We start from the raw sequence: 24,531 nt of genomic DNA, 5'->3' as shown, positions 1-24,531 counted from the left end.
AAATTTTCTTTTTTTTTTTTTGAGATAGAGTCTCTCTCTGTCACTCAGGCTGAAGAGCAGTGGCGCTGTCTCGGCTCATTGCAACCTCCACCTCCCGGGTTCAAGTGATTCTCCTGCCTCTGCCTCCCGAGTAGCTGGGATTACAAGCATGCACCACCACGCCCAGCTAATTTTTGTATTTTTAGTAGAGATGGGATTTCACCAAGTTGGTCAGGGTGGTCTTGAACTCCTGGCCCCAAGTGATCCACCCACCTCGGCCACCAAAAGTGCTGGGATTACAGACGTGAGCCATCATGCCTAGCCAAAATTAAGAATTTCTGTTCAGTGAAGGATACCCCTAGATACAAAGAAAATTTCAATTTTTTCCCCTTTAAATTTTTTTTTTTTTTTTTTTTTTGAGACGGAGCCTTGCTCTGTCGCCAGGCTGGAGTGCAGTGGTAGAACCTTGGCTCACTGCAATCTCCACCTCCAGAATTTAAGCGATTCCCCTGCCTCAGCCTCCAGAGTAGCTAGGACTACAGGTATGTGCCACCATGACCAGCTAATTTTGTTGGCCAGGATGGTCTCAATCTCCTGACCTCGTGATCTACCCGCCTCGGCCTCCCAAAGCCCCCTTTTTAATTTTTTTTGTAGAAACGAAGTCTCGCTATGTTGCCTAGGCTGGTCTCGAACTCCTGGGCTGAAGCAATCTTTCCGCTTCAGCCTCCCAAAGTGTTGAGATTACTGGTGAACCTCCATACCCAGCCCAAATGTGCATTCTTGGAATTATTTGCAATTGCCCAGGATTGTACAAGCAACTCCTGAGGATAAACCAAAAAAGGTAAGAAACTCCATGAGAAAATGGGCAATGCACAGGAAAGGAAACCAGAAAGGCTAAATGAAAAAATTCCCCAAATGAATGCTGATCAGATGAATGTATATTAAAGCACAGCACCCCTATCTACCTATCAGACTGGCAAAAATTAGGTAGTCTGGCAATACAAGTGCTGGCAAGGATAAGGAGAAAAGGGCGGCCTTAAGTATGGGGGTCAGTCACCATTCTAAAGAAAATCTGGAAACCCATAGAGAAACTGACCTCTGTGACCTGTAAGCCCACGCTGGGTACACATGCCACACAAGCACAGAAGGGAACACACGAAAGGATGTTTATCGTGGCGTGTATCCAGTGCCGAGGGGTCAGAGGCACCCAGGTGTCCCCCACTTGAGGCAATGTGTGTAAGTGGCAATTGACATTGTGGAGTGCCACGTGGCAGGTCAAAGCAATACTGCATTTCTAGAAGAGGCAATGGGGCTAGATCTTAGCACACATTGAATGAAAACGGCGTAAGACGTATTGCACAATAGCACTATGTACAGTAAAAGCATATATTCACACATGAAACGTGGTATTTTACAAATACATTCATATTCAAAGACATGTGGGTGCTTATGGGAGAGGATGGTGTAAAGAAAGGGAAAAAAGCCGTAAAACCAGAGAATCTTTGCATGGGACTGTATTCCTGAGATCCCAAACCAAAGGGATGAATGTGCTGTTATGCCTTAAATGTGTGCACCAGGAAACATAAACTAGAAAGGGTGGCTCTGAAGGGTCCTCGGGTGAGGAAGACCCCCAGGGCTGAGAATCCACCACCTTCATCCTTCAAAAGAGTACCCCAGTTGTCTGCTTACACTTCAGCCAGCAGGTGTGAGCTTGGTCATTTCCTGCAAACCAGGCAACCACACCAGTGTATAAGCCTCAAGTAAATGTCACTCCCAAGCCCCAAATGGGACTAAGGCCTCTGCTAGGCTAGGCATGGTGTAAGTCCCAGGCCTGGAAGCTCCCACCCAACCCTCATTTGTTTCAGTTCACTTTCAATATGTGCATAGTTTCATAGAGCAGACATTTCCATGAGGAAAAGAGGATGATGGTGAAAGGGGAGGGGTGAGGGGACATCTCCATGTCACAGAGGCTGCAGAACTCAGCATGACTTGTGGACCGAGCCACAGGCCATCCAGGGCAACAACACCCACACAACTCACCAAGTGGTTAACGGCTCTAAACCAGGGTCAACAGGAGGGGACAAAAGTCACTCCTTGATTTTGCTGCAGCTTAAAGATAAGTTCTACCTCAGCTTCTGCTAGCCCTTATGGGGCAAAAAACGGGGAGTCATTCTCCCCAAGTCCAGGCTGGGCCATCAAACAGGGAGTGGGGTGTCAGCCCCAGACCTCAATGAGGTCCCCAGATTCCATGCCCAGGTCAGCTGGCAGCTCCCTGCCTGAAAGCTTTGTCCCATCAAAGAAGAAGGAGAGCTTCCGTCCCGACAGTCCCATGGCCTCCTCATAGTGGGACATGAGGGTCTTTAGAGGGGAATCCTGGATGGAAAGAAATGAAAATGGACATCAGAACATGAAAGGGGGTGGGGATCCTGTAGGGACAGACAGGGAACTTGGGACACGGAGGACAGGGGAAGGGGCAGAAACAATAAAGTCAGGGCCCCATGTGGGGAAAGGAGAGAGGACAAAGAAGCCAGCCCAGCCGGGCTCCTCTCTGGGAGCTGGGACAAATCCTGTCATCCCTCTGGGCTCCAAGTTGCTCAGGTAGAGGGCGGGGGCCACAAGCCCAAGGCTTAGGGGTGTAGGCTCTGAGTCAGGCAAGTCCTCCCAGCCTCGGCCTCCTCCCCTATGAAACAGAAGTGTGTACTAATGACTAAGAGAGCCCAGATTCTAGAGTAAGGATGAGCCAAGCTGGAGTCCAGGCTCTCGCACCTATTAGATGTGTGACCTTAAAAAAATGTTACAGGTTATGTCCCCCAGAGAAGACACCTTGTGGTCTTAACCCCTGGTTAAGTGTGAATGTGATCTGATTTGGAGATGGGGCCTTTGCAGATGCAATCAAGTTGAGATTGTACTGGATTAGAATGAGTGCTAACGCTGTGGGACTGGTAGACAGCTCACTGCAACCTCTGCCTCCTGGGTTCAAGCAATTCTCCCGCCTCAGCCTCCTGAGTAGCTGTGACTATAGGCACAGGCCACCACACCCAGTTAAGTTTTTGTATTTTTGGTAGAGACAGTTTCTCTGTGTTGCCCAGGCTGGTCTCAAACTTCCTGAGTTCAGATGATCTACCCACTTTGGCCTCCCAAAGTGCTGGATGACAGGCGTGAGCCCCTGCGCCCAGCCTAGGACTGGTATGCTCACAAAACAGACACAGAAACAGACACGAGGGGAGAGCACGCATGATGACAGAGCAAGAACACCAAGGACTGCGGGCCACTGGCAGAAGCCAGGAGACAGGGCAGGTTCCACAGAGAGACCACGAGGGACTGTGTGATGTTGTCAAATATATATTTGGTCTTTGTATGTTTCCTGGTATAAAATTCCTAAAATCCCTGGGAAAGAGTTAAGTATCTTTTTGCATGCTAATTAGTTGACTGGTGGCTGGCAGCCCCTAAAGAGCTTCAGGAACGGTGATGGTCACTAGAAAGACCAAGGTAGGATAAGAGAGTTGGGACTTTTTTCCCACCCCCTAACCTCCAAGAAGGAGGGAGAGAGTGAAGGTTGAGCTACCACCAATAGTCCATGGTTTAATCAGTCATGCCTATATAACAAAGCTTCCATAAAAATCCAGAGGACAGGGTTTGGAGGACTTCCCAATAGTTGAACATGTGATGATTCCTGGAGAATGATGCCCAGGGAAGGTATGGAAGCTCTGCACCCTTTTCCCATGCTGTGCCCTACACATCTCTTCATCTGTATCCTTTGTTAACATCCTTTATAATAAACCAGTAAATGCAAGTGTCTCCCTGAGTTCTGTAAGCTGCTCTAGCAAATTAAACCCAAGGAGGGGACCAGGTACGGTGGCTCATGCCTGTAATCCCAACACTTTGGGAGGCCGAGGTGGGAGGATCGGTTGAGCCCAGAAGTTTTTTTTTATTCTTTTTTTTTTTTTGAGACGGAGTCTCGCTTTGTTGTCCAGGCTGGAGTGCAGTGGCTCTATTTCGGCTCACTGCAAGCTCCGCTTCCCGGGTTCATGCCATTCTCCTGCCTCAGCCTCCCGAGTAGCTGGGACTACAGGCGCCTGCCATCACACCCGGCTAATTTTTTGTATTTTCAGTAGAGAAAGGGTTTCACCATGTTAGCCAGGATGGTCTCGATCTCCTGACCTCATGATCCACCCGACTCGGCCTCCCAAAGTGCTGGGATTACAGGCGTGACCCACCATGCTGGGCCGAGCCCAGGAGTTTGAGTCCAGCCTAGGCAACACAGTGAGACCCCATCTACACAAAAAAATTAAAAAATTAACCAAAGGTAGTGGCACACACCTGTAGTCCCAGCTACTCAGGAGGCTGAGGTGGAAGGATCACTTGAGCCCAGGAGTTTGAGGCTGTGGTAAGCCAAGATCACACCACTGTACTCCAGCCCAGGCAACAGAGCAAGACCCTGGCGCTCTCTCTTTTTTTGTTGTTGAGACAAAGTCTAGTTTTGTCGCCCAGGCTGGAGTGCAGTGGCTTGATCTTGGCACATTGCAACCTCCGCCTCCCGGGTTCAAGGGATTCTTCTGCCTCAGTCTCCTGAGTAGCTGGGACTACAGGTGCACACATACCTTTAAAAAAAAAAAAAAGAAAAAAATCCTGAGTTTGTTTTTTTCCCCCATATCTTCAGAGACCCTGGCTCAGCTAACACCTTGATTTCAGACTTCTACCCTCCAGAACAATGAGAGAATAAATTTGCGTTGTTTTAAGCCACCCAATTTGTGGAACTTTGTTACAACAGCCAAAATACAAAAGTGGGGTGCTGCTGGAATAAATAGTTAAATGTAACAGTGGATTTAGAATTGGATCAAGGCTGGAATAATTTTTTTTTTTTTTTTTTTTTTTTTTTTTGAGCTAGGGTCTTGCTCTGTCTCCCAGGCTGGAGTGCAGTGGCCCAGTCTTGGCTCACTGCAGCCTCAATCTCCTAGGCACAAGCGATCCTCACACCTCAGCCTCCTGGGTAGCTGGAACTATAGGTATGCGCCAGCATGCTGGGCTAATTTTTGTATTTTTTGTAGAGGCAGGGTTTCACTATGTTGCCCAGGCTGGTCTTGAACTCCTGAGCTCAAGCAATCTGTCCATGTTGGCCTCTCAAAGTGTTAGGATTACAGATGTGACGCACCCGCCTGGCTGAAGCTGGAAGAATTCTGAGATGCATGTTAGAAAAAACCTAGACTGCCTTGAAGAAACTGCTGGTAGAAATATGGACATTAAAGGGAATGTCCCTGCAGACTCACAAAGAGGAGAGGTGCAGAGAAAGCTCCTATCATCTTAAGAGGATGCATATATTGTTATGAACAGAAGGCTGCTAGAAGTATGAATATTAAAGGTGTTTCTGGTGAGGTCTCTGGAGGAAATGAGGAATATGTTATTGGTAACTGGAATAAAACTTTCCGATAAAGGTGGCGCAATCATGGCTCACTACAACCTCAATCTCCCAGGTTCAAGCAATCCTCCTGCCACAGCCACCTGGGGAGCTAGGACTACAGGAGTTGGGATTACAGGTGTGAGCCACCGCACCTGGCCCAATTTCTCCCTTTTAAAATGGGAATGTGTATCCTATGTCTGTCCCATTACTGTATTTTAGAAGTGAATAACTTATTTTCTAGATTTCATGGGTCCACAGAGAGAGAGGAATTTTGTCCTAGAATGGACCATACCAAGTCTCATCCAAAACTGATTTAATGATTTAGAAAATAAAATTAGGACTTCTTGAATTGATTATATTTAAATGAGATTTCGGGCTTAAGAGTTGATGCTGGGATGAGTTAAGACTTGCAGGGATACTGGAATGGGATATATATATTTTGCAGATGGGAAGGCCATGAATTTGATGGGGGCTAGAGAACAGTGCGTTAAGGATTGAACTGTATTCCCCTGAAAAGGTACTTTGCGGTCCTAACCCCTAGTAAATATGAATGTAACCTTATTTGAAAGTAGGGACTTTGCAGATATAATCAAGTTGAGATGAGGTTGTGCTTGGTTAGGGTGGGGCTAGCCCAACATGACCTATGTCTTTCCAAGAAGAGAAATGAACACAGAGACACACGGAGAACACCATGTGATCACAGAGGGAGAGACTGGAGTGACACAGCTGCAAGCCAAGGAACTCTGGCCACCAGCAGAAGCTAGAAACAGGTAAGGAAGGTTTCCACCCAGATTCTCAGATGGAACCAGGCCCTGCCAACACCTTCAATTCAGACTTCTAGCCTCCAGAAGTGTAAGGGAATAGGTTTCTATTGTTTTAAGCCACCCAGTTTGTGTATTTTATTACAGTAGACTTAAGAAATGAATGCAGCAGGCCAGGCGTGGTGGCTCACACCTGTAATCCCAACACTTTGGGAGGCCAAGGCGGGTGGATCACTTGAGGTCAGGAGCTCGAGACCAGCCTGGCCAACATGGTGAAACCCCATCTGTACTAAAAATACAAAAATTAGCCCAGCATGTGCATCTGTAATCCCAGCTACTCGGGAGGCTGAGGCAGGAGAATCACTTGAAACTCGGAAGGCGGAGGTTGCAGTGAGCCAAGATCGTGCCAGACTCCAGCCTGGGCAACAGACTGAGACTTTCCAAAAAAAAAAAAAAAAAGTGACTGCACCAAGTTGCTTATTCCACCTCTCTAGAACTCAGTCTTCTTATTGCCAAATGAGGATAACAGTGCTTTCCCACATCAGATTGTTGTGAAATTAAATAAGATCCTGAACGTGAGGAAATTATCCTCAGCACAGGGACTGGCACGTAGCCATGTGGCCTTCATTGTTATTTTGATGGGTTTTACTGATTACCGTCCAAGGGTCCTTTCTGTTTTAATCAGAAGGAGTCAGGAGACTGAGGGGGCACCCAGACTAGGGCAGACGGTACCAGCAGTAGCGAGGAGGGAAGCTGAACGATGGGTTTTCCCACTACCTAGGATGGCTGGGAACCCAAGAACATAGAGGGCAGTGTCTCCTGCAAGTCAAGATTAGGGGAATCCATCCTCCATTAACTGACAAGAGAGACGAGAGGCAGCAGAGGACAGGGTGAAGGGCGTGGAGAGCCATCTCTCCCACTCACTCGAGACAGTGAGACTTCCAGTGTCTGGTGTTTCTCCTTCCCCTGCACCCGGAGCTGGAGCTGTCGGGATGTCTCTGTGGCCTCTGGAGAACTTGCCAGTACCACACAGTCTGTGGGAGGCAGAATCAGGAAGCCAGGGCTAAATGGGGACTTGGAAGCAGGGCCCGTGCTGAACCTCTCCCTGTATCCCCTTCCCCTGGCAAATGCCTCAAGGCCCCACCTCCCTGCCTTCCTCTCACCAATGATGTCAGCCACTCCGAGCTTTAGGGTCCTGGGAGTGGCAGTAGGTGATAGCTCTGTCTCTCCAAAAAGCAAAAGGATCCTGCTTGGGGACACCCCAAGGTGGGTGGCCATGTGGTCCACCACACTCTGCAGGGGCTCCGACTAGGGATGGGGACAAGAAGCAAAAGAGGTCTTCCTGCCTTGAAATCCACACACCCGCCCCCCACACCACCCAAACACAAGCTCTGGCCTTAGCTACTTGCTAAGCTCCTCAGCTGTGAGTTTCATCATATTTACCTAGTAAGGTATAGAATAAAATCGTGTCAGCAAGGGGTACAGGCAAGTAACACAAAGAAATATAGCAGCCATGGGTTAGGACAAAGAAAGGGGCGATGGGGATTGTAGCAAACTGGAACTCACATGCCACCTAGATAGGCTGGCTGTTACACAGCTCCAGTTGATTGGCACTGCGTGGGAACGTGGGCCAGTGTGACATCGTCTTATTTTTTTCTTTTTTTTTAAGAGGGAGTTTCACTCTTGTTAACCAGGTTGGAGTGTAGTGGCGCAATCTCGGCTCACTGCAACCTCCGCCTCCCGGGTTCAAGTGATTCTCCTGCCAGGCTGGTCTCGAACTCTTGAATTCAGGTGATCAACCTGCCTCGGCCTCCCAAAGTACAGGGATTACAGGTGTAAGCCACCACACCTGGCCGCATCTTCCTGTTTTTTAAGAGAAGCCAGAAATCTGGACCTTTTTTTTTTTTCCTTTCTTTGTATAATTTTAGTAGAGACGGGCTTCACCATATTGGCCAGGCTGGTCTTGAACTCCTGATCTCAAGTGAAATCTGAGGCAGAGTCTCGCTCTTTCACCCAGGCTGGAGGGTAGTGGCGCAATCTTGGCTCACTGAAACCTCCTCCCCCTGGGTTCCAGTGATTCTCCTGCCTCAGCCTCCGAGTTGCTGAAATTACACGCACCCACCACCACGCCCAGCTAATTTTTGTATTTTTAGTAAAGATGGGGTTTCATCACGTTGGCCAGGCTGGTCTCAAACTCCTGACCTCAGGTGATCTGCCTGCCTTGGCCTCCCAAAAGTGCTGGGATTACAGGCGTGAGGCACCGCACCCAGCCAGAAATCTGGACCTTTGTATGAAATCACCCATCAAAAAGGTGACAACAAACTTGTATATTTTTAAAGCACTTGGTCAGGCATGGTGGCTCACACCTATAATCTCGGCATTTTGAGAGGCCGAGGCGGGAGGCTTGCTTGGGGTCAGGAGTTCAAGATCAGCCTGAGCAACAAAGCAAGATCCTACCTCCATTTTTTTTTTTTTTTTAGAGACAGGGTCTTGCTCTGTCACCCAGGCTGCAGTGCAGTGGCACAATCACAGCTCACTGTAGCCTCCAACTCCTGGACTCAGAAGATCCTCCTGCATCAGCCTCCCAAGTTGCTGGGACTACAGGTCTGCACCACCATGCCTGGTTAATTTTTTTATTTTTAGTAGAGACAAGGTCTCACTATTTTGCCCAGGCTGGTCTTGAACTCCTGGCCTCTAAGTGATCCTCTCACCTTGGCCTTCCAAAGTGCTGGGATTACAGGAGTGAGCCACCATACCTGGCCCCCATCTCTATGTTTAAAAAATAAAATAGGCTAGGCACAGTGGCTTATGCCTCTAATCCCAACACTTTGGGAGGCCGACTCAGGGGATCACTTGAGATCAGGAGTTCCAGACCAGCCTGGCCAATATGGTGAAGCCCTGCCTCTACTAAAAATACAAAAATTAGTCGGGCATGGTGGGGGCACCTGTAGTCCCAGCTACTTGGGAGGCTGAGGTGGGAGAATCGCTTGAACCTGGGAGGTGAAGTTTTCAGTGAGCCAAGATTGTGCCACTGCACTCCAGCCTAGGCAACAAGAGTGAGACTCTGTCTCAAAAAATAAAAATAATAAAAAGTAATAAAATAAAATAAGTCTACAGGGCAAAGAAAGCAGACATATGGTTGAAAAAGCCATGGGCTGCCAGTCTGCAACCTCTGCCTTAGTTGCTTGACTGATGCACAGTGCATCAGTAATGGTAACGCCTGTTATCATTCCTGGTGTTGAAACAGGTTTATCCTTACAAAAGTATCAGGCTTTGCCAGGAAGCTGGGGGAGCTCAGGGTTACTGAGTGACATCTGCTGTGTCCAGGGCAGTGAGAGTAAGTCCAAGAGGGAAGCCCAGGTTACTAGGGAGGAAGGTAAGAGAGACTCCCAAAAAAAGCTTCTGAGAACTGACAGGATGCTTCACACCTGGAATCCCAGCACTTTGGGAGGTCAATGAGGGACAATTTTGGAACCAGCCTGGACACAGTGAGACCACTTTTTGAAGGAAAAAAAAAAAAAAAAACACAGGATGCTTATGAGGAGCCTTGAAGAATGGGTAGAAAGTTTGCCAGAAAGAGAGGGGAGCATTGGGAAAATGCAGACGGAGGAAAGAGAAAGTGTGAAAGCAGGACAGACTGAAAAGAATGATGGGCAGCTCCAGAGAGCAGGATGGGAAAAGGATGACAGTCCCTTCTGCCAGGACACCCCTGCTGGATACCACCATCTCTCCAGAAGCAGCTCCTGGGTCCTTCTCCCATGGGCCTCAGGCACTCACCATTCTGAGGGGCAATCTGACCAGGTCAGCCCGGCAACGGATTTTGAGCGGGAAGAGTCGGGGGGTCTCTGGGAGGGTGGGCCCTTCCACCAAGACCACTTCGTCCTCTTGGCCCTGCTGCTCTTGGCCCTGAGGTGGCTTGGGGCTCAGGCAGGAACGGAGATCCTGGAGGCGCTTGTTCACCTCACTGCAGTGCAGACAGGACTCTGGGTCAACTGGAGTCAGCCACCCTCCCGGATTGCCCTCTTCCATCCCAGCCAGAGCCCCTGCACTTGGCACCTTAATTTCTTGAGTGCCCGAGTATGCTTTCTGCTTTTGGTCCTTGGTGAAGGTGGGGACAGAGGAGAGTTGTCCAGATCCCTGTAGAAGCAAGAGACGGTAGGACGGAGGCAATGGAGGGAGTCTGGCCCCACAAATCCCTAAAAACCAGATTGTTGAACAATCAAGAGGAAGCACAATCGGACACAATAGATCACACCTGTAATCCCAGCACTTTGGGAGGCTGAGCCAGGAGAATCACTCGAGCCCAGGGGTCCAAGACCAGGCTAGGCAAGATGGGGAGACCCTATTTCTACATAATTAGCCAGGCATAGTGGAACACAGCTGTAGTCCCAGCTACTCAGGAGGCTGAGGTGGGAGGGTCACTTGAACCCAGGAATTTGAGGCTGCAATAAGCTATGATCACACCACTGCACTCCAGCCTGGGCAATGGAGTGAGGCTCTATCTCTAAAAATGTAAAAATACATTTAAAAAATAAAGAGGGAGCAGCTTCCAATAACCCCATTTCACTGGAAGGCAGGGGTAGGGGAGAGGGAAAGCCTGAGGCATCATTTTTATATTTATATGGCCTGAATATTAGGGAAGAAAATGCCTCACTTTTGAGATTGTCACTTCCCAGGAAAATGTCCAATAATATCTGACAGACGGCAAGTACTTACTATATGTCCAGTGTTGCCCAGGCTGGTCTTGAACTCCTGGGCTCAAGTGATTCACTCCCCTTGGCCTCCCAAAGTGCTGGGATTACAGGCAAGAGCCATTGTGTCCAGTCAAGTGTTAACTCTTGATTGACTTAGCAATTCATTGACACAAGTGCCACTATTATTCCCAGGTTTGGGGGGTTTTTTTGTCTGTCTGTTTGTTTCCTTTTTAGAGACAGGGTCTCACTCTGTCACCCAGGCTGGAGTATAGTGGCACGATCATGGCTCACTGCAGCCTCCAACTCCTGGGATCAAGTGATCTTCCCACCTCAGCCTCCTGAGCAGCTGGGATTACAGGAGTATGCCACCACACCAGGCTAATTTTTATTTTACTTTTTATAGAGACAGGGTCTCTCTCTGCTTCCCAGGCTGTAAAACGGGGTTTTACAGATGAAGAAAGAGAAGCATGGAGAGGACAGGGAAGCCGGATTGGAACCACACCTTAAGCTCGCATTACTAGGGTCTCAGAATTCACTCCCAAGGGTGGTCCTGAAGGGTTCACTGTCACCTCCCGGGGTAAGCCACCTCTTTTCCCAAGCACTTCATTCCCCACATGAACCTCAACAGTCCTTCTATCCCTTCTTCTTACCCTTTCAGGAGCCACCCAAGGGTAAGCCTTCGCTTACCCCTCCAACTCACTTCCTGCTCCCAAGGCCCAAGGGCCCTGGCCTCACTCACAGAATCTCTGTCTTTTTCTTCTCTTCTTTATCCTTAGTCCTCAGCTTTGTCTTCCAGGGAGAGCCTGGTGATGGCGAGCCCTCATGGTAGAGACCACTCGAATCTGCCAGCTCCACCTCTGGGGGCAAAGGAAGAGAAGGTAGAAGGAGGTTATCCAAGGGAGGCCACCGAAGGCCAAGAAGAAACAAGTTAGAGGCTTCAAGAAGATCCCAGGAAAGGAGGAGACCACAGAGCCCCTGGAACACACAGGGCCACACGATAATACTGGGAAAGGGGGCAGGGGATGAGACTGCTATTTAGTATAAAGATAGCTGATATTAACTTAAAATTAACTTAAATTTCTCATGAAAGGAAACCAGGTATTATTTTCTATAATACAGAAATTTCTATTTGCCCACTGTCAATAAAAGATCATCACAAACCACGAAAATAAATACTGTGAAAATTAAAAAATGATAAGAAACCCTAGATCAGTGGCTCTCAACCAGGGAAAATTTTGCCTCTGAGGGGACATGTAGCAATGTCTAGAGACAATATTGGTTATCAAAATGTGGAGGGCGAGGGGGCTGAGGTATAATACTTCCCAGGGATGGAAGTCAGGATGCCGCTAAACTTTCTACAATGTACAGGACAGCTTCTAACACCAAAGAATTTTCCAGTCCAAAAAATGCCAGTAATGCTGAAGTCCTGAAATCCTGTCCTAACTAAATATAGCAGCTGCGAGAGGCCTGTGATTCTACATTTCTTTTTTTCTTTTTTTTTTTTGAGACCGGGTCTTACTGTGTCACCCAGGTTGGAGTGCAGTGGCATGATCATGGCTCACTGCAGCTTCGACTTCCTGAGCTCAGGTGATTCTCCCACCTCAGCCTCCTGAGTAGCTAGGACTACAAGTACACATCACCATGCCTGGTTTTTTATTTTTCTGTAGAAACAGGGTCTCATCATATTGCGCAGGCTGGTCTCGAACTCCTGGGCTCTAGCAATCCTCCCATCTCAGCCTCCCAAAGTGCTGGGATTACAGCACTTTGAGCCACTGCGCCCAGCTGATTCTGCATTTCTAGCAAGCTGGGCCCACGTTTTGAGTATCATAGGGGTACCTTTTGCATAGCACTTCTATGTCCTAGGTACTGTCCTAAAGCATATATCTAGCCAAGAGGCAGCTCTCCCTATATTCCCTTTCGTTAATTCTCACCAAAATCTGCACCAAAATGGGGTCTGCTATTATCCCCACTTTCATAATGAGGAAATTGAAGCATTGAGAAATTAAGAAACTTGCCCAGGCCGGGCATGGTGGCTCACGCCTATAATCCCAGCACTTTGGGAGGCCAAGGCGGACAGATCACCTAAGGTCAGGAGTTCGAGATCAGCCTGGCCAACATGATGAAACCCCATCTATACTAAAAATACAAAAATTAGCCAGACATGGTGGTGGGCACCTGTAATCCCTGCTACTCAGGAGGCTGAGGCAGGAGAATGGCTTGACCCTGGGAGATGGAGGTTGCAGAGAGCTGAGATCGCGCCACTACACTCCAGCCTGGGTGACAAAGTGAGACTGTCTCAAAAAAAAAAAGAAAACAGAAACTTGCCTAAGATCACACAGCTATTAAGAGATAGAGCTGAGGCTGGGCACAGTGGCTCACGCCTGTAATCTCAGCACTTTGGGAGGCCAAGCTGGGCGGATCACCTAAGGTCAGGAGTTCAAGACCAGCCAGGCCAACATGGTGAAACTCCATCTCTACTAAAAAATACAAAAAATTAGCCAGGCGTGGTGGTGCGCGCCTGTAATCCCAGCTACTGGGAAGGCTGGGGCAGGAGAATTGCTTGAACCCAGGAAGCAGAGATCGCGCCATTGCACTCCAGCTTGGGCAACAAGAGCGAAACTGTCTCAAAAAAAAAAAAAAAAAAAAAAAAAAAAAGAGAGCAAGAACTGAGATTCAAACACAGGCCAGATGGCTCCTATCTGCTTTTAATCACCCCACCATACTCCCTCATGGCACAAGAGTCTTGGTCCAAGGTCTCCATTTGCCCACTGGATTATTTCCTTCTTAGACTTCATTCCTATTCCCTGCCCTTGAGTTTGCAAAAAATGCATCACTGGGGGAGGACAAAGACAGGGCATCCCTGATAAGATTGAGAGAACACTCTGCTGGCTCCAGTGTTCCCAAGGAACTTGCTATAGATGTAACAAGGTGTCACAGATTCTCAACACCTCACTGCCTCCTGCGCCGCCCAGGACTACGGAATCAGCATCTCTTTAGGTGGCACCAGAAATGTATACATTAATACATTCTATGCTTGTTAACAATCCAGCTCCTGTGGCTGGGATGCAGGAATCCCCTCTCCCACACCCTTCCCTTGAGCCTCAGGAGACAACTGACTGCAGGAATATAAACCACAGGAAGTCTCCTAAGAGAAGCCAGCGCTGCATGCCTCTCCCTGGACGCCCTCCCTTACCTTCCTCATCCCCTGGAGGGTAGAGTTTCAGGAGGGATAGGTCATCTGGGATAAGGCAAAGGCTACTTTTAACCTGCAAAGACAAGGAGGGAGAGGGGTCAGACCCAAGTCCTCCCCTTACAGAAGGAAAAAACTGGGGGTGATTCTTCCCTAACACCCAGCTCCCAAATCCTCCCTAAGATCGTGGACACCTTGGCCCTCTCCTGGCAACCTAGGAATCCAGCTTCCCCAGGATTCAGAATGGAAGTACCCTTCACCCTTTCCTCCATCTGCCTAGGACACCCTGAAGATGTGTGTTTCCTTGTCCTTTTTAACTAGGTTACTAGTCGCCCCTCTACCCCAGACTCTTAGGGATTCTCAGCCCCCTAGCTCACGCGACCATCGGGGGACCCCAGCCTCCTGGAGCTGCCCAGTCCTCTCTGAACCCGCATGGACTCCAACCCCCAATACCCCAGCTCCCTGGCTTCATTTGCCACGGGCCCCAACCTCGAAATCCAACGGCCCCAGGTCCTCCCAGTCCCTCTCCAAACCCTCAAGAACCCCAGTTCTTCAGCCTCCTTGTGCCCCCAAGACTCTAGCTCCTAGAAATCCTAAACTTCCAACGCATCCCACCCTCCTTCACCACCCCGGTCTGCAGAAAGTCCCGGAGCCCTGCCTCTCCCTGCCTCCAACACCCTAGCCCCCCAGGACCAGCCCCAGAACCCCAGCCTCAACACCCCTACAGCCCTACCCTCCCCGGAGGCCAAGCCCCTGGCCCTTCCGCCTGTCCCCTCCCCGGGACCGGACGCACCTTCCCCGAGTACACCGGAACCAGCGGCGCCTCCCCGGGATCCAGCACCAGCCGCCGCCGCCGCCTGACCGGCTCCCGCGGGGGTCCTGCGGGCCGCGCGTCCGCCCCTTCGCTGTCACTGTCGCTGTCATCCCGGGACGCGACCGGCCCCGGGGGCTCCGAGGGTGCAACCTCAACCTCGTCGGCGGCACAGCGAGCACTGGTGACCTCCACAATTTCCTCATCGCTGTCGCTGACCAAGTCCACAGACACGACGTCCAGAGTGCCCCGGGATGGAGACCGCTGGGCCCGAGGACGCCGGCCCCGACCGCCCCAGCCGCCCCGACCCCCTCGGCCCGCACCGCTACCTCGGGACAAGCGGCCCCGCTTCCCCACAGGCTCCGCCATAGCACACGTTCCTCCACAACACACGCCCGCCTCCTCTCGCCTCGCCCTGCCCCCTTCAGCGACTTTCGCCTTGCATTGGACAAACAGCCTGCTCGTCAGCACCTCTTCACGCCCACACGCGCGGGATCCGCCTTTCCGCCTTTTCATTGGTCTCTGTACCCGCTCATCATGCTCCCACCTCTGAAACCAAGGCGCCAAAGATTCCAATCACCTCGGAGCAATCACCATAGGTTTCGATTCAGTCGGCCTCACCCATTGGCTGGGCCTCCTCTCCACAGCCTAGCCTCTCCCGGACCCGCCCATCTAAGACACCCATCTTCCGGCTTGGTTAGGGGCAGGGCATCCTGGGAAATGTAGTCCTCGAGTGGTAAGGTTTCCGGGAGGAGGAAGACCGGCCTGGAATTCCTTGTGGAAACCGCGGATTTAACCAGGCGCGGTGCCTCACGCCTGTAATCCCGGTACTTTGAGAGGCTGAGGCGGGCAGATTGATTGAGCTCAGGAGTTTGAGACCAGCCTGGCCAATGTGGCGAAACCGCGTCTCTACTAAGAATGCAAAAATTACCCGGCGTGGTGGCACCCCTCTCTGGTCCCAACTACTCAGGAGGCTGAGGTGGGAGTTTCGCTGGAGCCCGGGAGGCGGAGATCGCACCACTGCACCCCAGCCTGGGTGACAGAGCCAGACCCTGTCTCAAAAATGCTTTAAAGAAATAATAAGGCTGGCCGGGCGCGGTGGCTCACGCCTGTAATCCCAGCACTTTGGGAGGCCGAGGCGGGCGGATCACCTGAAGTCAGGAGTTCGAGACCAGCCTGGCCAACATGGTGAAACCCCATTTCTACTAAAATGCAAAAAAAAAAAAAAAAAAAAAAAAAAAAAAATTAGCTGGGCATGGTGGTGTGCTCCTGTATTCCCAGCTACTTGGGAGGCTGAGACAGGAGGATCGCTTGAACCCGGGAGGTGGAGGTGTCAGTGACCTGAGATCGAGCCACTGCTCTCCAGCCTTGGTGACAGAGCCAGACTCTGTCGCAAAAACTAAAAAAAAAAAATTAAAAAAAAAAATAAGGCCAGGCGCGGTGGCTCACGCCTGTAATCCCAGCACTTTGGAAGGCTGAGGTGGGCAGATCACGAGGTCAGGAGATCGAGACCATCCTGGCTAACACAGTGAAACCCCTTCTCTACTAAAAATACAAAAAATTAGCCAGGCATTGTGGTTGGCACCTGTAATCCCAGCTACTCGGGAGTCTGAGGCAGGAGGATCACTTGAACCCAGGAGGCGGAAGTTCCAGTGAGCTGAGATCGTGCCATTGCACTCCAGCCTGGGCAACAAGAGTGAAACTCCATGTCAAAAAAGAAAGAAAAATTATGCTTATTCAATAATAAAACCAGCCCAGGCACGGTGGCTTATGCCTGTAATCCCAGCACTGGGAGCCTGAGGTGGGAGGATCACTAGAGGTCTAGGGTTCGAGGCCAGCCTGGGCAATATAGCAAGACCCTGTCTCTACAAAAAATAATAATAATTAGTGGGTGTGGTGATGCACACCTGTAGTCCTTGGGAGGCTGATTGAGCCCAGGAGTTCAAGGCTGCAGTGAGCTATGATCTCACCACTGCACTCTAGCCTGGGCAACAGAGCAAGACCCTCTCTCTAAAAATAAATAAATACATACAATTTAAGGCCAGGCACAGTGGTTCACATCTGTAATCCCAGCACTTTGGGAGGCCAAGGTGGGAGGATCACTTCAGGCTGAGCATTAAGACCTACCTGGGCAATATAGTAAAACCCCCAACTGTATGAAAAATAATAATACATTTTAAAACTTTTTTTTTTTTGAGATGGAGTTTTGCTTTTGTTGCCCAGGCTGGAGTGCAGTGGCGCAAATCTCGGATCACTGCAACCTCTACCTCCCGGGTTCAAGTGATTCTCCTGCCTCAGCCTCCTGAGGAGCTGGGATTACAGACATGCTCCACCATGCCTGGCTAATTTTTTGTACTTTTAGTAGAGACGGGGTTTCTCCATGTTGGTCAGGCTGGTCTAGAACTCCCGACCTCAGGTGATCCGCCTGCCTCTGCCTCCCAAAGTGCTGGGATTACAGGCATGAGCCACCACGCCCGGCCCATTTCACAACTTTTTAATCAAAAGTAATAACAAAATTGTTTTCTGTCTCTACTATGTGGAGAAGTTTGTTGGGTTGAGATATTTTGTTTCTAAATTATATTTTCCGAACACACTCCCCAACACCTCCTACCAACAATATTGTGCACCTCAGAGACTACACGCCCTCCACGCATCCACAGCGTTGGCAACTCTTGCACAACATATATCCCAACACAACACAAACACGCCCCTTCAACACTTCACGCTTCCCACTTTGCCTCCAACCGCTAACCCCCTGCCGCCTCACACTTACGTCCTACGCCATACGTCGCGCAGGATACCCACACGGCACACACCCAATACCACATGCTGCTCGCACACCCACGGTGCTCACAAAACTCGCGCCTCATACATCCACGCAGAACGGCATGTCGACCTCTGCCTTCGTCCCATCCCATACGCCTCCATCCCAACCGCGGCACCGATGTCCCCTCCATGCGCCCCCGAGCTGGACCAGCACGCGTTTCCCTTCCCCGTGCAGACTCGGCCAAGGTCAAGACTGCAGGCGCACAACAGCCAGCAGGTGGAGCTGTTTTCCAGGGAACGGAGGCTCCTGGATTCCACCGACTTCCCAGCCCCAGGAGGCCTTCAGCCCCCTCTCGGTAGCCAGGCTGCAGGCCAACCTTGGGCGCCCCCGGGAAGCCACTGCAAACTGCAAGCAGGAGGTGGCCCTGAGAGTCTGAAATTTTCAAGTCTCCTTTCCCCAAACCTTGTTCAAGAGCTGAAAGTTCACCTGTAAGTCCCAGCTACTAGGAACGGTGAGATGGGAAGATTGCTTGAGTCCAAGAGCTCAAGGCTAGTCTGGGCAAACATAGCGAGACCTCATCTCTGGTTTTGGTTTTGGTTTTTGTTTGAGACAGAGTCTTGCTCTGTCGCCAGGCTGGAGTACAGTGGTGCGATCTCGGCTCACTGCAACCTCCGCCTCCTGGGTTCAAGCGATTCTCCTGCCTCAGCCTCTCAAGCAGCTGGGGACTACAGGCGTGTGCCACCATGCCCAGCTAATTTTTATATTTTTAGTAGAGGCGGGGTTTCACCATGTTGGCCAGGATGGTCTCGATCTCTTGACTTCGTTATCCCCCCCTCAGCTCCCAAAGTGCTAAGATTACCCCCTGCCCAGTCGAGACCTCATCTCTTAAAAAAAAAAAAAAAAGTATTTTTTGGCCAGGCGCAGTGGCTCACGACTGTAATCCCAGCCCTTTGGGAGGCCGAGGTGGGAGGATCACTTGAGGCCAGGAGCTCAAGACCAGCCTGGGCAACAGGGCAAAACCCCTTCTCTACCCAAAAATACAGAAGTTAGCCAGCTGGGTGTGGTGGTGCACGCCTATAGTAGCAGCTACTCGGGAGGCTGGGGCGGGAGAATTACTTGAATCCAGGAGTTCAAAGTTACGGTGGGCTATGATTGTGCCATTACTCTCTAACCTGGCCTAGCCTAGCCTAGTGAGACCCTATCTCAAAAAAAAAAAAGATGTCAAATAATAAAAACTCATATTTGAGTCCTTGCTAAGACATTGTTGTATGCTGTATGCTTTACATGTCATTTAAGACTCATTAATAACGTCCTCATTTTCTGAATTACTATTTCATGGTCTATTTTACAGCCCAGGAAACTGCAGTTCAGAGAGCTTATCATGTAGCTGGAAAGGGGTGGAGCCGGGATTCACATAAACCCAGCTAGTCTGGGCCAGGCGCAGTGGCTCACGCCTGTAAACCCACCACTTTGGGAGGCTGAGGCAGGCGGATCATCTGAGGTCAGGCGTTCAAGACCAGTCTGGCCAACCCCCTCTCTACTAAAAATACAAACAAACAAACAAAATCTAACTGGACATGGTGGTGTGTGCCTGTAGTCCCAGCTACTCAGGAGGCTGAGGCAGGAGAATCGCTTGAACCTGGGAAGTGAAGGTTGCAGTGAGCCAAGATTGCACCACTGTACTCCAGCCTGGGCGACAGAGCCAGACTCCGTCTCAAAAAAAAAACAAAAAACAAAAAACAAAAAAAAAAAACAGCTAGTCAGCTAGTCTGATTCCAGGGCACTTGGTGGGAGGCAGCACACCTTTGTTCCAACCTCAACTTCTGGGAGACTCCCCAGAGTGGCAGAGCTCACAAGGGTGTCTCCTTCCTCTGCACCCTGAATGCATAAAGCACGCATCACAGCACTTCCCACAGCCCTTCATTCACTCCTCCTCCTCCTTCCCCACTCATTCCCTGACCCTTCTCATCCCCCAGCTGGGGAGCAGGGGCACAGAGATGACTTGGACGTGGATCTGACCCCAGCAAGACAGGATGTGTTCTTTTTTTTTCTATTTTTTGAGACGGAGTCTCCCTCTGTTGCCCAAGCTAGAGTGCAATGGCGCGATCTCGGCTCACTGCAACCTCCGCCTCCTGGGTTCGAGCAATTCTCATGCCTCAGCCTCCCAGGTATCTGGGACTACAGGTGCAAGCCACCATGCCTGGCTAATTTTTGTATTTTTAGTAGAGACGGGGTTTCACCATGTTGGCCAGGCTGATCTCAAACTCCTGACCTCATGATCCACCCGCCTCGGCCTCCCAAAGTGCTGGGATCGCAGGCGTGAGCCACCAAGCCTGGCCAGCAGGATATTTTCACCAAGAGTCATAGGCTCAGGTGCTTCAGACAGGCAGGAAACCAAGATGAATGAAGCAGGCTGGGAGAAAGGTAGTAGGGAACGGCAAGGATTACAGCCATGTGAGAGCTTATTTTAGCTGAAGGTTAAGGTAGGGGATTATGGCAATGCGAGCAGCTGGTGGGGAGCAGAGCAATGCTGCACCACATGATCTGGAATTTTTTTTTTTTTTTTTAGAGTCTCAGAAACTTGTGTTCAAGATGCAAGCATGAAGAAGTGCTAGAGGTTTGTATTCCAAATGCATGCATACACTAAGCAAAATATAATGAGGAGTGCTGCTTTTTTTTTTTCTTTTTTTTTTAATAGGTAGCTAAGCTCAAAAGGAAGACAGAATCTTATTGGTTCCAGAAATAAGGAGGAAAATCAAAGCCACAGTGGTGGGTGCAGTGGGGACAGTGAAGTCAAGCTGCCTATGGGAATGCAGGAATCCCCTATGACTGGCATTTTAACACCCACATGGGGGCCGGGCAAGGTGGCTCACGCCTGTAATCCCAGCACTTTGGGAGGCCAAGGTGGGTGGATCAGGAGGTCAGGAGTTCAAGACCAGACTGGCCAACATAGTGTAAACCCCCACCCCCCGTCTCTCCTAAAAATACAAAAAATTAGCCGGGCATGGTGGCAGGCACCTGTAATCCAAGCTACTCGGGAGGCTGAGGCAGGAAAATCACTTAAACCCAGGAGGCAGAAGTTGCAGTGAGCCGAGATCATACCACTACACTCCAGCCTGGACTGTAATCCCAGCACTTGGGGCTTTGGGAGGCTGAGACGGGTGGATCACTTGAGGCCAAGAGTTCGAGACCAGCCTGACCAACATGGAGGAAACCCCGTCTCTGCTAAAAATACAAAAATTAGTGGGTGTAGTGGCACGCACCTGTAATCCAAGCTACTCAGGAGGCTGAGGCAGGAGAATCGCTTGAACCCAGGAGGTGGAGATTGCAGTGAGCTGAGAGCGCATCACTGCATTCCAGCCTGGGCAACAGAGCAAGACTTCATCTAAAAAAAAAAAAAAAAATCCATCCACCAGGCCCTGCCACACAGTGTAGAAGCGAGCCACCTGAGAGTGGATGGAAAAAGCCATTCAGGCACTCAGAACCCCAAGGCTGACCAAAGTATAGGCTTGGAGTTAGCCCAAACCTCTGGTGCAGAAACCTGTTCTGAGGAACTCATAAATAAAATGGTCAGAATCTTGTGCAGCCTGTAAGACTGTGGCAGGAGCCAAAGCAAGCCGGCCCCGGGGTAGTCAGTGGGACCCCAGGAACCCATGAGGCAGTCACAGGCAGGAGAAACACAAAGAAGTCAAAGACACCTTCCACGAAATCAAAGAAACTTTCCACGGGGACTTCCATTCTCATGGCTCATGGGGTCACTATGGAAGATTGTTGTTGTTGTTGTTGTTGTTATTGTTTTGAGAGGGAGTCTTGCTCTGTTGCCCAGGCTGGAGTGCAGTGGTGCCATCTCGGCTCACTGCAACGTCCGCCTCCCAGATTCAAGCAATTCTCCTGCCTCAGCCTCCCAGGTAGCTGTAATTATAGGCACGTGACACCACGCCTGGCTAATTTTTGTATTTTTAGTAGAGACGGGGTTTCACCATGTTGGCCAGACTGGTCTCGATCTCCTGACCTCAGTTGATCGCGCCCACCTTGGCCTCCAAAAGTGCTGGGATTACAGATATAAGCCACTGCTCTCTGCCTCCATGGAAGGTTTCTTTGGCTTCTTTTGCACGCCACGTAAAGGTAATAGTAACTAAAGCATGCCTCCACCTTAATGGGATTTTACAGCTGAGGCATGGAGGGTCAGGTTAAGTTGCCTGAAGTCAGTTAGCAATTGATGTATTTAATTTATCTGTGCTCCAGTCTCCTGAGCTGGGAAATAATAATAATTTTAGTGTACTTTCCTCATAGGACGGTGGTAAAGATAAAATGAGTCGCCACCAGTGAGAATGGTACAATGCCTGGCCCATCGTAGTAATGTTAATACAGATAAAAGAAGTTTTAGGGGCTGGGTGCCTGTAATCCCAGCACCCTGGGAGGCCAAGGTAGGCAGATCGCTTGAGCCCAGGAGTTGCAGTGAGCTATGATCGAGCCACTGCATTCCAGCCTGGGTGACAGAACAAGACTCTGTCTTAAAAAAAAAAAAAAGATAGGCCGGGCGCAGTGGCTCACGCCTGTAATCCCAACACTTTGGGAGGCTGAGGCGGGCGGATCACCTGAGGTCAGGAGTTCGACACCAGCCTGGCCAACATGGTGAAACCACGTCTCTACTAAACATACAAAAATTAGCCAAGTGTGGTGGCGCGTGCCTATAATCCCAGCTACTCAGGAGGCAGACGCAGGAGAATCGCTTGAATAGGGGAGACAGAGGTTGCAGTGAGCCGAGACGATGCCACTGCACTCCAGCCTGGGTGACAGAGCAAGACTCTGTCTCAAAAAAAAAAAAAAAAAAAAATGAAGTAAGTTTTACATGCTGAGATAAAGAAGAAATCTCGACAACAAAAACAGGGTGGGGGCCGGGTGCGGTGGCTCACGCCTGTAATCCCAGCACTTTGGGAGGCTGAGGCGGGTGGATCACGAGGTCAGGAGATCGACACCATCCTGGCTAACATGGTGAAACCCCGTCTCTACTAAAAATACAAAAAATTAGCCAGGCGTGGTGGCAGGTGCCTGTAGTCCCAGCTACTTGGGGGGCTGAGGCAGGAGAATGGCATGAACCCGGGGGACGGAGCTTGCAGTGAGCCGAGATCACACCACTGCACTCTAGCCTGGGCGACAGAGCCAGACTCCGTCTCAAAAAAAAAAAAAACAAACAAAACAGGGTGGGAGGCCGAGGCAGGGGCTGTTAACTGGGGACCAGGAGATCGAGACCAGCCTGGCCAACATAGAGAAACTCCATCTCTTCTAAAAATACAAAAATTAGCCAGGCGTGGTAGCGCAGGCCTGTAATTCCAGCTACTTGGGAGACTGAGGCAGGAGAATCACTTGAACCCAGAAGGCAGAGGTTGCAGTAAGCCGAGATGGCACCACCCACTCCAGCCTGGGTGACACAGTGAGACCCTGTCTCAAAAAAAAAAAAAAGAAAAGAAATGGTGAAAATAATATTTATAGTATACCTACCTCATAGGGTTGGTAAAGAGAAAATGAATGAATATACACAAACATACATAACATATCCATAAAATGTACATAAAATATTTGAATACAATCCTGGCACATAATAGGTGTTTAATATCTTTGTGAAGTTATTGTAAGGATAAAATTTGCTCATTGATATTAGTGCTTAGAACATAGTAAGGTCAGGCACTCTGTGGCTCACACCTGTAATCCCAGAACTTTAGGAGGCTGAGGCAGGTGGATCACCTGAGGTCAGGAGTTCGAGACCAACCTGGCCAGCATGGGGAAACCCCGTCTCTACTAAAAATACAAAATTAGCTGGGTGTGGTAGTGGGCGCCTGTAATCTCAGCACTTTGGGAGTCCAAGGTTGGTAGGATCACTGGAGCCCAGGTATTCAAGACCAGCCTGGCCAGCATAGTGAAACCCCATCTCTACTAAAAATACGAAAAATTAGCTGGGCGTGGTGGCAGGCACCTGTAACCCCAGCTACTCGGGAGGCTGAGGCAGGAGAATTGCTTGAACCTGGGAGGCGGAGGTTGCAGTGAGCTGAGATCGCACCACTGAACTCCAGCCCAGGGGACAATACGAGACTCCATCTCAAAAAAAAAAAAAAAAAAAGATAGAGCTGGGCGTAGTGGTGCACACCTGTAGCCCAGCTACTTGGGAGACTGAGGTGAGAGAAACTCTTGAGCCTGGGAGGTCGAGGCTGCAGTGAGCCATGATTGCACCACTGCACTCCAGCCTGGGCAACAAAGCGAGAGTCTGTCTCAAAAAAAAAAAAAAAAAAAAAAATATATATATATATATATATATATATAAAAAATAGATGCTCAATAAGTAAGTACTCAGTGACAACGAATAGCATCTTCTAACTAGACTGCTAATTCCTGGGCCGTTTTTCCTCCACTGGGCACCCAGCGTGCAACTGCTGAATGAATGATAATTGGGTAGCTGGATGGTAGGAGGGGCTGATAGTGAGGGATCCATTGGCAGTGGGCAAAAGAGGGCAGTAGGTGAAGGCTAGGCCATGGAAAGGGAAAGCCCCTTTGTTTTCTTCTTCTTTTTCTTTTTTGTTGAGATGGAGTCTCGCTCTGTCGCCCAGGCTGAAGTGTAGTGGCACCATCTCCGCTCACTGCAACCTCCACCTCTCAGGTTCCAGTGATTCTCCAACCTCAGCCTCCTGAGTAGCTGGGACTACAGGTTCGCCACCACACCTGGCTAATTTTTGTATTTTTAGTAGAGACGGGGTTTCACCAGGTTGGCCAGGCTGGTCTCGAACTCCTGACCTCAAATGATCCACCTGCTTGGCCTCCCAAAGTGCTGGGATTACAAGTGTGGGCCACCGTGCCGGGAAAAGGCCCTTTGTATGCAGAAGGCAGCCCTCCCTCCTCCATGGGATTTAAGACGCCTTTCCTTCCCTTCCCACACAAG

General features: G+C 50.0%; 2 protein-coding genes across 3 annotated transcripts in view; one reads left to right on the top strand and one right to left on the bottom strand.

Annotated features, from left to right (window-relative positions):
* The window catches only part of TUFM (Tu translation elongation factor, mitochondrial), a 250,029-nt gene that overhangs the window by 123,046 nt on the left and 102,452 nt on the right, over positions 1 to 24,531 (top strand). The window lies entirely within an intron of this gene.
* NFATC2IP (nuclear factor of activated T cells 2 interacting protein) lies at positions 1,387 to 15,271 on the bottom strand. 2 transcript variants are annotated; one of them, XM_050773961.1, is made up of 8 exons: positions 14,816 to 15,271; positions 14,026 to 14,098; positions 11,572 to 11,689; positions 10,195 to 10,275; positions 9,916 to 10,102; positions 7,302 to 7,446; positions 7,063 to 7,172; positions 1,387 to 2,352 (listed from the first exon to the last, which is right to left on the bottom strand). In XM_050773961.1, exons 1-8 carry the CDS (start codon positions 15,200 to 15,202, stop codon positions 2,194 to 2,196), a joined length of 1,260 nt encoding a protein of 419 aa, XP_050629918.1. In that variant the 5' UTR covers positions 15,203 to 15,271; the 3' UTR covers positions 1,387 to 2,193. The 2 variants fall into 2 exon arrangements, with proteins under 2 accessions (XP_050629918.1, XP_050629919.1); XM_050773962.1 differs by lacking the exons at positions 7,063 to 7,172; positions 7,302 to 7,446 and having other exon boundaries at positions 14,816 to 15,232.

Source organism: Macaca thibetana, chromosome 20 (genome assembly GCF_024542745.1).
Source record: "Macaca thibetana thibetana isolate TM-01 chromosome 20, ASM2454274v1, whole genome shotgun sequence".
Classification (NCBI taxonomy): Eukaryota; Metazoa; Chordata; class Mammalia; order Primates; family Cercopithecidae; genus Macaca; species Macaca thibetana.
The sequence above is the reverse complement of the archived record's forward strand: the minus strand, read 5'-3'. Positions and strand labels throughout refer to the sequence as shown.

What these genes read in the sequence shown, in the direction of transcription:
- NFATC2IP (XM_050773961.1), bottom strand. Translation starts at nt 15,202, where the DNA reads ATGGCGGAGCCTGTGGGGAAGCGGGGCCGCTTGTCCCGAGGTAGCGGT. An exon ending in AAGAAAAAGACAGAGATTCT is followed by an intron (nt 10,276 to 11,571) that starts GTGAGTGAGGCC and finishes TTGCTTCTACAG; the next exon opens with GGATCTGGACAACTCTCCTC. An exon ending in TGGAAGTCTCACTGTCTCGA is followed by an intron (nt 2,353 to 7,062) that starts GTGAGTGGGAGA and finishes CTTTCCATCCAG; the next exon opens with GATTCCCCTCTAAAGACCCT.